This window comes from Athene noctua, chromosome 16, assembly GCF_965140245.1.
Source record: "Athene noctua chromosome 16, bAthNoc1.hap1.1, whole genome shotgun sequence".
Taxonomy (NCBI): Eukaryota; Metazoa; Chordata; class Aves; order Strigiformes; family Strigidae; genus Athene; species Athene noctua.
Window position 1 is genome coordinate 5,788,562 of NC_134052.1, and position 11,069 is coordinate 5,799,630.

General features: G+C 52.9%; 1 protein-coding gene across 1 annotated transcript; it reads left to right on the forward strand.

The window, feature by feature from the left end:
• Positions 1 to 802: 802 nt before the first annotated feature.
• LPIN3 (lipin 3) lies at positions 803 to 10,113 on the forward strand. The gene is given in 19 exon segments (XM_074920050.1): positions 803 to 1,012; positions 1,354 to 1,449; positions 2,211 to 2,446; positions 2,656 to 2,763; positions 3,209 to 3,329; positions 3,499 to 3,925; positions 4,766 to 4,865; positions 4,986 to 5,155; positions 5,242 to 5,335; positions 5,525 to 5,594; positions 6,139 to 6,251; positions 6,633 to 6,687; positions 6,931 to 7,053; positions 7,300 to 7,448; positions 7,607 to 7,693; positions 8,771 to 8,923; positions 9,216 to 9,327; positions 9,427 to 9,530; positions 9,657 to 10,113. Coding segments are annotated over 19 exon segments (2,655 nt in total). The 5' UTR covers positions 803 to 820; the 3' UTR covers positions 9,802 to 10,113.
• The last annotated feature ends 956 nt before the right edge of the window (positions 10,114 to 11,069 follow it).

Below are 11,069 nucleotides of genomic sequence, written 5' to 3' on the forward strand. Positions count from 1 at the left end.
CCTCCAGCACAGGGGAGGGGAGTTGGCCCCACCTGGGGAGCGAGCAGCTGGAGGACGTGAGTGGGCGAGAGGATGAGCAGGAAGCAAGCAGCAAGCAAGGCTTTCCTTCTTGCTAATGAAAACCAGGAGCTCTGCAACCTCAGAGTGCAGCAGTGCCTTGTGAAAACTGCGTTGCAGAGCTGTTCGGGTGTCCTCCAGGCAGCACAGCCCCTGTGCTGGGATTCCCTGGGAAGATGGATGACAGCAGCAGAGGCCAAGGCATGGAGACCGGGGAGTTCTGGCTTTAACAAGGACCATGTCTGGCTGATTTGGCAATGCCTAGGTGGGATGCCTTCCCCTCCAAGTGGAAAATGTTAGGCTTGGATTTTGTTCAAAGTCAGCACATGGTGTATTGAGCAGCTCCTCGGTCTTTCCACTTTTTTTAAGGACAGTGCAGGGCAGGAGGTCTCCTGCCAACTAAATTCCTGTTTGAATGGGATCTTGACAGCTTGATTGCAGTGTTGTTGCAAGGTAGTATTTGCCCTCCCAAGGGGCAAAAGTGATGGTGCATCCTGATGGCAAAGGTCTCTCCTCCAAGCTGGATGCAGTAACTAGTGCTCTGGCTTCTGTCCTGTTTTCTGGTGCTTACAGAGGCCCTGGCTCATCTTCATCAAGGCCCTTTATGTGTTTGCCTCGGTTTCCCTAGAGGCTTAGTTGTCCCCATGATGGGGCTGTGTTTGCAGCTGTGAAATGATTCTTCTAAACTCACATTGTGTTTAGCTGCTGGAGCCCTCTTCTCCTACCTGAGTTTATTCCCGTCTCTCACTTGCAGTCTCAAACAATGAACTACGTGGGGCAGCTTGCTGAGACAGTCTTTGTCACGGTGAAGGAGCTGTACCGGGGTCTGAACCCTGCCACCCTGACGGGCTGCATCGATGTGGTCGTGGTGAGGCAGCCCGATAACTCCTTCCAGTGCTCCCCGTTTCATGTGCGCTTTGGTAAGCTGGGTGTGCTGCGCTCCAAGGAGAAGGTGGTAAGTGGTGCCTGCCCTGGGACTATGCTTCCTCTCTGGTGTCTTCAGACCTAGGAATTTCCATAACGTACAGGTTATGGAAAAACTTTGTTTGAGGGACTGGGAGCCCTGCTGAAAGGGGTGCTTGCCAAATTTTTGAGGGATGCCTCTGAATGAAACACATACTCTTCCAAAGAAGACTGAGCTTCCTAGGAAAATTGGGAGGGGTCCCTTGCCTCAAAGGTGGGGTGGCTGTCAGCCCTCTGAACGACCCTAACCTGTCCTGTCCCTGGGGAAGTGCCTTGCTGTATGCTGATGGGTGAGTGGGTTCAGATGGACAGGCTGCTTCTGCTCCTTGCCAGGTTGACATTGAAATCAATGGGGAGCCTGTGGACCTGCACATGAAGCTGGGTGACAATGGAGAGGCCTTCTTTGTTCAGGAATCAGAGGAGAATGAGGTTGGTAATGAAGTAGTACTGCTGGTCTTGGTCCTCCTGTGACTGCTTGGAAGTGCAGGCTTGAGGTGGAAGAACCGGGTTTGGACTGGTCATCTTCCCCAGGGTGACTCCATTATTCCTTCTGTTGTGTGTGTCCAGAAAGGTTCCCACTTGAAGGATCTTACAACCAGCATGGAGGATCTGACTATTGGAGCACTCTGAGGAAGCATTAGACCAAATATCTGCATCCCAGACTGGCCTCCATCAATGGGCATGGCTGCTGGCCAGCTAGGCAGATATCTCAGAGCTTGGCCTCTTGGGGGAATCTTGTGACAGGGATGAGAGTGAGCCAGATGCTGTGGCAGGCTGCCCACTCCACTGGGAAGCAGGATGGGACTAGTTGTGGCTTCCAGAAATCTTGGCAGCTCTCTCCCAGGCTGACTTGTGGTCGCTGCTGGCTTGGGCTGGGTTTGAGAGCAGGGAGAGGGCTCTAGATCCGAATCCCATCTGCAGCCTTTGTAATTCTGGTCTCATGGTGCCATCTCCTGCCTGCCTTTCCTTGACTGTGTTAAAGACGTCTTTAGCTTGTGGCTGGATAACCCTGCTTCTTTTCTTATTCACATGTTGTATGAACAAAACCTTTCCTTTGGGCCTAGCCACAAAACCACCCCCATGTTGAGGGCCTGGTGGTGTATGTCGCCTGGATGAGAGCCGTGAGCTGCCAGGCTGAAAAGGAAGGTGCTGGAGCTGATGGGCTTCTCATAGCTTTTTTTCATTGATAGGGCAGCATCCCCTCCTGCCTCTGCACATCCCCTATCCCCAGGAAGGAGAGCCTGCAGGTTGTTGCTGAACCCTCTCACGAGCAGGAGGCCTCCAACGCTGAAGCAACCCTGCGCAAGAGAAGGCGGCGCAGGAGGAAGCCCAAGTGGAAGGAGGTGTCGGACTCTGAGTTAGAAGCCTGCAAAGAGACCAAAAGTGAGATGTCTGTGGAGGAGCTGTGCAAGCTGCCAGCCCCCAGGTGAGCTGTTCGGTCTGAGCAGGGTGATGCAGTGAGTCAAGGCTGTAGGTCTGCTTGGAGACACCCAGCACCACTGAAACATGGAGATAGTGTTTTGAGTTGGGGCCCAGCCTCCTGTAGAGTGGAAAGCCAGTGGAAATGGTGAAGTTGAGTATCGGCAGCTTTCCACGTGCTTGAGTGGTATAACTGACCTCTTTCCTCCTTTGCAGTGATTCAGTGTATTTCTCCTTCACTGATCTCCCTGAAGAAGAAACTGGGTTGTTGGAGTCCCCAGAGATGCACCCTTACTCTGATGGGGAGCTGGCCTCTGTGGACAGGTAACAGGCAGAGCCAAGGTGATCTCCTCAGCTTTGCTGAGAGCAGGGGATGTGCCTTGTGGCTGGGAAGGTGGTAAGGAAAAGGGATTTGCGGGTGTCAGGAGAGGAGGATTGTCCTGGCCTGATGTATTGTTGCTGGAGGAACTCTTGGAGCCTGTGAGGGACACTTCTGGCCGTGGTCACGGATGCAAGAAGCCTGAGTGTGCAGGGCTCTCCTGCATCAGCTGCTGAGCTGCTTCTGGACAGCTGGTGGCATAAAACTTTGCTTCCTTGGATCTCAGCTTCCCATAGGACTTGCTCATTTGTAAGTGATAGTTTTATGGGCCAGAACTAACTCTATGGGAAACCAACCTTACAGGGTTCTTAGCCTTAAATGTTCTTGCAGTAATAGGAAAGCATAGGGCTGTAGGGTAGATGAGGTCTGCATTCCTTTCTCTTCTTGTAGCCCCACCCTGGGCCATCTGTCTTCTCCCAAAAGTGACTCTGAGCTGGAGATCAGACCGCAGGAGAGTTTTGCACTAGGAGCCGAATCCCACATGCAGTGGAGCTGGGGAAGGCTCCCTCAGGTGAGTCCCTGCTCTTGCTCTCCTCTAGCAGCTGGTGGAAGAGGGATGTCTGAAAGGTCTGCAGAAAGTAGGGGCAGCTGTGGCCAGGCAGTTTCAGAGGAGTTGTTCTCTTCTGCCTGATGCTTTGGGCAACTTCCCATCCTCAAACCTGTTGTTCTGCTTTCTTGAGGTGAATAAATTGGAACGAGTTGAACTAGCCAAGTCCACAACGGCCATTGCTACTGCAGCAACCACTGTCTCTGTGGCACCAGTCCCAGTGGATGAGGCAACTCATCTTGTTGCCACCTCCAAAGGTCTTGGAGAAGGTCCAAGCCCAGCAGGACCTCAGAGTGTATCTTGTTCCTCCGCTGTGCCTGTTGAGCCAACACCCGCACCCCAGGGTGAGAACAGCCTACCCAAGCTGAAGGACATCCCTAGTGCTCTGGGGGCAGAGAGCTTGTTGGAGGCCTCCTCAGCCCTGCAAGAGAAACAGGAGGGAGGTTGGAGTGTTGTACCAGAGGTTCAGCCAGATGTGGAGCCCTTTGAGGGAGCTGCTGCTCCAAGGCATGTGGGCTTGGAGGGCCCCAAGCCCCAGCTGGAAAGCCAGAGGAGACAAGGTGAGTGGGTGACTGGTGCTGCTGGAAGTGGCCTTTGAGCCTGCAGATGTGACTGACTTGGGTGGGGGACTGGGTTGTTCATTCAGTGTAACTTCTTGATGTCTGCCCTGGGTGTTCAAGGTATGACATGTTTGCTTTGCCCTCTCCACGTGCCACCAGCTCCTTTGCTTTGAAGAGACATTCCTCAGGTTTCCTCCTTTCAGTGACCACCCAGGTCCCCAGGAAGGCTTTCTTGCCTTATGTTTCCTGAAGTCCATCCTTGGATGTCCCTGCTTTTGCATGCTTAGACTTCTCAGCAGACTAGACCATACCTTAACTTGAAGTGCCTGGCAGCACCTGGCCTGACTGTCTTCATCCCAAGCATGACAAGTCAGGTGGAAAAAAATCACAGAATGATGTATGCATGCGTATGTTTCCCTTGACAGTGTATTTATCGACTTTTATATTGCTACCTGTCCTAACCAACCTTACTCCTCCAGTCAGCGTAAATTCAGAACAAAATTGTCTCCCTGAAGAGATGCTTAGGATTCCCCACTGTACAAAGAGGGAGATCACAAAGCGTTGTCCTGTGTGGTTCTGACTTCAAATGGCACCTTCAGATTGTCACGGCAGGACTTTGGCCTGTCCTTTGTGTCCTCTTGGCAAGTGGTCTCATGCCAGTTCAGGTATCTTGAGGTACTTCTGTTGATTTAAGGCAGCTTCTAAAGTAGGAAAATAGATGCCCTCTTTATATGGTATGCAAATATGATAGAGGAAAATGCTGTTAGCTTTCTCAATAGATGCTGAGATGGTTGGAAGGGTGATTCAGCTAAGCTCTCTCCCTTCTGTCTGTACATTGAGGATCCATCAAAAGAAGTTCTCACTTGGGTCCCAGTGATGTTTACCTGGAAGATCTCTCCAACCTGGATGAGGAGCAGGTGGCTCTCTATTTCCCCAGGAGGTATGGGTTGCCCCAGCTGGCCAAGCTCAGACCTTCTTGAGCAGTTCTCTTGCAGCAAAGAATGGAGGTATGTGTAAAGCTATTGGCTGATGTTGCCATTGTTTCTTCTCTTGCTGGTAGTGACATAGAGCAGAGTTCAAAGCCTGTTGCAGACCCCAGCAACCCTCTGTGTGTCCAGCTGCCATCTGACTTGCCTGCTGACAGCCTCACGGACTCAGAATCTGATTTGATGCCCACAATTGCCCTGTCACTATGTGGAGGCCTGGGGGGCAGCAGGGAGATCTCTCATGGTAGGTGGGAGGGGAGAGGGGGATATTCTGCTCTTCCAAAATCCATTATATATACCAGTGGCATGACACAGTCTCTATCCCACCAGAAAAGTTCATGGAGCACATGGTCTCCTACCAGCAGTTTGCTGAGAAACCAGGACTTATTGATGACCCGAACCTGGTGATACTGATCAACAAGAAGTGAGTGGCCTGCTCTTCCTGCTGCTTCATCCCAAGATGACCACTGTGGCACTTTTGTCCCCACAAAAACACTCCTGTAGGAGTGTGACTCCATCCCAGACAATGATTATACCACAGTAGTTGTGGGAGGGGACCTTCTGGCCATGCTGCAGGATGGTGATGTTCCCATTCCTCTTGCTTTTTTTTCAGGTATTACAACTGGGCAGTGGCTGCTCCCATGATCCTGTCCCTGCAGGCTTTCCAGAGGAACATTCCTGAGGTCAGTGGCATAACACACTTACTAGCCATGCTTCTCAGCAGGGCTTGAAGAGGGCAGTGGGGCTGCAAGAGGCCAGGCTGTCCATCTGGGGCCTTGCAGGGAGTCTGGGACAGAGCTGAACATCACTCCAGCCCAAAAACCCTGAGGTCTGTTCTCTTCCCAGCAGGGACCTCAGGGTGGCTTTTTGATAACTGGGTACCACTGATACCTGGAGAGTAGAGATTTCCTTGTCAAAATTTCCTATTCTGATGGTTGTATCTGTGCAAGTCTGGCCAGAGCCAGGGGCCCTGCCAGTCTGGAGGATTTGGTCTGCGTGAGGCATTCAGATTTCCACGCACCCCCACACCCCCCCCTCAAGCTGAGTGAGTTCTTTTGTACCCTTCACTGCAAAACCATCTCAGCTCACAATGTGGCAGGGGTCACACATCTTATCCTGTGAATAATTTTCCAAAGGCAATTTGGACAAGGGTCTCCTTAGCCTCTTGGCAGATGAGCCTCCCTGGGCTGAGAACTGACTCTATCCAACATTCTGCCACGTTCACAGAGTGCCATCGACCAACTGGTGAAGGAGAAGATGCCCAAGAAAGGCAGAAGGTGGTGGTTCTCCTGGAGGAGGAGAGAATTCCCAGCAGAGGAGGTGTGTTTGCAGCAGTGGCTGTCCCCAGGGGACAGGTGCCTTTCTGGTGGCTGGCAGGGGTGGGGGTAGGAGAGCAGCAGGGTCCTGGGGATGGCCTGAGGATGAGGACAGCCAGAGGGACCTGAGCAGCAGAACGGCACTTGATAACATGGACATTATAATGGTGAGACCTCTTGCTACGTGCCCCTCATGCCACAGCCCAGGCACCACGTGTGCTTACTGGTCTCCCTGCCCTGCCACAGCGTCAGCTTGTGGTTCCTCTTCCATGGGGCAGTGTCCTCATGAAGGCAGGGGGATGTGCTGCGACCTCTTTTCTGGTACTGCTGCTCCAAGTGGCAGCCTTGCTCCTGCCCTTGGCACCGAGGTGCTAATGACACCACTCTCTGCCTGCAGCAGCCAAGGCCAGGGGAAGCCAATGTGGGGACGCTGCAGCCTGACTCTGCTCAGCAGAGGTGAGTGCCTCCCCCCGCCCCACGTTTCCTTTAGGAGTCTGTACATGCTCTGTACATTCATACTCCCCTAATGTATAAGGGCAGAAATCTCTCTTAAGGCTCTGGCTGACCCAGCCAAGCTTCATGGCTGTTTCTTGGTGGGTGGGCTGTCCTGGGTCCCCTTCAGATCTGCCCTGGTGCTAATGGGGAAATCTGTGATCTGCAGAGTAAAGCAAACATGCTCTGCTCTTCTCTGTATAGGCAGGAGGAAGAGGGGTCATCCAGTGGTGATGAGGCCCTGCACCCTGGGGACACGTTGGCAATGGATGCCCCTGCACAGAAATCCCTGCCAACCTACAAGAAATCCCTGCGGCTCTCCTCCGAACAAATCGTATGTATTTTACTACTCCTCCTTCAATGCCTGCTTATGTGTGTAGGGCTGAGACAACTCTGAAACAAGGATTTTTCTACTCCTCACCTCATGTTTTTATAGGGCATCCAAGTATTTTGCCCTGAGTGGCCACCCCACAGATGCTTGGAGTCTCTGGTCTGGCCAGGTGGCAGTCTGACCTCTGGCAAACCTTGGACTGGTATGAATCAGTGCTAGTGTGACACTTTTGTTCCGCCTCTGCCACAGGGAAAGCTGAATCTGCAGGATGGCCCCAATGACGTGGCATTCAGCGTGACAACTCAGTACCAGGGCACGTGTCGCTGTGAGGCCACCATCTACCTGTGGAACTGGGATGACAAGGTGGTCATCTCGGACATCGATGGCACCATCACCAAGTAAAGGGCCTTTCTCCCACCCCACATCCTTGCACCCCAACCTTACGGGAAACTGTACTTTCAAGGCTTGTGTAAGCAGCCAGGAGGGACCACAAACCCCATCACGGCAGGTTACCCACCACGTTGGATCAGTCTCACCTGGTGTCCTTTCCTTCTAGGTCAGACGCACTTGGGCATATCTTGCCACATCTGGGAAAAGACTGGACTCATCATGGAATTGCTAAACTCTTCCACAAAATCCACCTGTAGGTACCGGATCAACTGAGGCCAAGGGGAAGTGGGAAGATGGGGAGACTGAGTGGAAGTCAGTCAGTGCTCCTTACTCGCTGGTGCTGGCCAAAACAGCCTGATTTTCTGCTGTCGGTGGCTGATGCTAGCTGTGCTGTCTGGATGACACTGGGGGCGTGAAAACAGGGGGTTTCCCGTGGGCACTGGGAGCAGACGCTGGCATTGCCTTCCCTGGGAGGAGTGTGTGTCAGGGGAGACTTTGCTGGGGAGATGCAGCTGAGCACCTAAAGGGATGAGATCACACAGGGTCACACCTGAGAGGCCACGGGCACAGACAAACACCTTCGGATTGCTGTGCAGCAGTGGCGCAGGGGACTACCCAGAATTTGGGTGCTGGTTGCCTCCCTGGGTGCCCAGCTACAGCTTCCCATACCCCTGGGGTGCGATGCTGTCAACCCGGTGGAGGCTGGCAGTGGGTCCCCTCGGAGCCCAGCCTTCAGCTCCGTCCCTGGCACCTGTGGCCACTAAGAGGCACTGTGAGCACACGGATGGCTTGTCCCAGCCCCGGGGGGCTCCCACTCCCCGGGGGGCTTTGGGTGCAGGGCTGGGGCTACCCTCGGTGACACCTCGGCTGCCTCCTGCCACCTTCGATGCCTGAGCTGCCCATCCAGCTGTGCTGGCTGCCAGGGGCTCTGCAGAGGCTGTGTCCACCTCCCCACAAGCCACAGGCAGCCAGTCCCGTGTCATAAATGTGCTGGACTGGGGGTCTTGTCTGGGTGGTGGGTACCAAGCAGTGAAGAGTGCTTTGCAACCGGGATGGGCGTGCAGCTACTGGGCAGGCCTGGAAGGTGAGAGAGGGTCCCCCTCCAGTGCTGCTTCCCAGCAGTGGGGCAGATGGGGATACATTCTACCCTGAGTCTCAGGGCGAGTTTGTTTGTGAAGCCATCTTCCTTGCTGAAGGGGTGAACAGGGTTTGGGCTTAAGTCAGGTGTTCAGCCTCATGCTCCCTCTTCCTCCTTCTCCACCTCAGAGCAGGAGTGGGAGGATGCCTTGTGCAGGGCACAGCTCAGAGGGCTTCCCTGTGCTCTCTCTAGGAATGGCTACAGGTTCCTCTACTGCTCAGCCAGGGCAATCGGCATGGCACACATCACCAAAGGCTACCTCAAATGGGTCAATGAGCAAGGCTGTGCCCTCCCCAAGGGCCCCATCCTGCTCGCCCCCAGCAGTCTCTTCTCTGCCTTCCACAGGTACTGTGTCCTCTCCTCCCCAGCCCTGTGTCCCTGGGGACAGGACCCCCCTTTCCCAGCTCAATGCTGAGGGATGTCACAGCCTGAAACTGCTTCTGGCCTCCTTGGTACAGGATTGCTTTCATGGGAGGCAGCAGGGGAACTGCCTGCCTGCCCTCCCTGGAGCTTCATGATGAAGCTCTAGATGTACAAGTGCCCTTCAAATCACTTCTCTGAGCCCCGCACAGCCGGGCTGCCACAGTCCTGGCCAGCTGATGCCACTCTGACCTCTGCTCTGTGTCTTGTGCTGCAGGGAGGTGATTGAGAAGAAGCCAGAGGTGTTCAAGATAACCTGCTTGATGGACATCCAAAACCTGTTTGCCATGAAGGTGCCCTTCTATGCAGCCTTTGGGAACAGAGCCAGCGTGAGTGGGTGTCCTGGGGAGGAGGGAGGAAGGGCTCAGGCTGGAGTGGTGGTGGTGCATTCCTGCAGCTCTCATGCCTTGCTGGCCTTCCTTGGGCAGGATGTCTATGCTTACAAGCAAGTGGGCCTGCCAGAGAGCCGCATATTCACAGTCAACCCCAAGGGAGAGCTGATCCAGGAGCTCACGAAGAACCACAAGTCAACGTAAGTGATGTGCTTGTTCCTCAGCACTTTCAGGTTAACCTAGATTTAACTGAGAAGCGTCTCATGGGATAGAAAAGCAAACAAAACCCCAGTGACCCCAATGCAGCTTCTTTCTTACCCACGTAGGTATGAGCGGCTGTCAGAGCTGGTGGAGTTGATCTTCCCTCCTCTGGGACAGAGTGGGAGCATGGCTCTTGTGTGTCCAGAGTACAGCCACTTTGCCTACTGGAGACCTCCACTGCCTGACATTGACTTGGATGCCTTCTCCTGACCTCATTACGTGTGGAGACCTGACCCAGAGCTCTCCTGGCATCCTCTGTGAGCACTGGATGCTCTAGATGCATCTCCTCCTCCCTGTTTGCAGCTCGGGTATTTTGCACTTATAATACGGGTTATGTTCTGCACTAGAAACACTTCTCTGAGGGCCAAAGTGGTTCCACAAAAACTCAGTTTACTAAACTAAAATTCCTCTAAGCTGGGTCTCTTAATGTTCTTAACACCTTGAAAGCCTGGCTCTTTTTTGAAGGTGGCAATGGGTGACTGTATGTATTGATGAGCCTCCGGCATAGCTATTGTTACCTCCAGTATGACCAGTGTTCCCAGACAGTACAGCTCCCTGCAGTTTGATAGCTGATGGAGTGAAGCTGTCCTGTGGCTTAACAACTCATTAAAGCAGATGGAAGCTGTTGGGGTTTTGAGTGTTCTTCACTAATAGCAATAATTAATAAATAGTGCCTTAATAATTAATAAAAGGCTGCCTCTTGTCTGCTGTAGCTGTGTGCATGGAAGTGGGAGCCGTGTCCTTTTACAAACATGTTTGGGTTTATCCTGCTGCAGTGCCCTGCCAAGGGGCTCTGGTTTTGGTGGAGATGGAGGCAGGACCTACAGCTTCCTCAGCCTGTGGAGCAGCTGCACTAAAAAAGGACTTTTTTTTTTTTTCCTACTACCTTGAGGTAATATTGCAAAATTGATTTAACACAGGAAGCAAAGCCTGGTTTTATGTGTGTGTGTATGGGGGTGAATCACTCCTGTACCAGTAGCCTGCCACAGTCCTGTGTCAGGGCAGGAGCTTATTCCTGTGCCCCTGTGTTGGAGCATTCAAGTAAAGCTCAGCTGTCCCAACGCTGCTGTGTGCTCAGCCAGCCTGCTGCCCTGTGCTGGGAGCTCTCAGCTTTACACAAAATAAAACAGGCAGGAGCACTGCTGGGCTCCTTCCTCCAGTCTGGCATCCACCACCTTCTGCCCTAACTGCTGTGTGCAAGTGTAAATCATCTATTTCTTGTCTGCCTGCCTCCATGCTTTAGCTCTAGCTCTGCTTGTCTAAGTCACACACATTCTGATCCCGGAAACCTCAGCAAGAAATACTTTATTTTTTTACTTTCCAGTACAAACACTGTTTCAGCTTTTAAAATCTGAACAAATGTACAAGGTTTTAAAAACAATAAAACACAGCCTTTTAACAAGATCAGTTATCGACTGCCTTGGAAAGCTGCCTGTGCAAGGACAACTGCACAGGCACCATCTCCTTCCCTCTCTGCA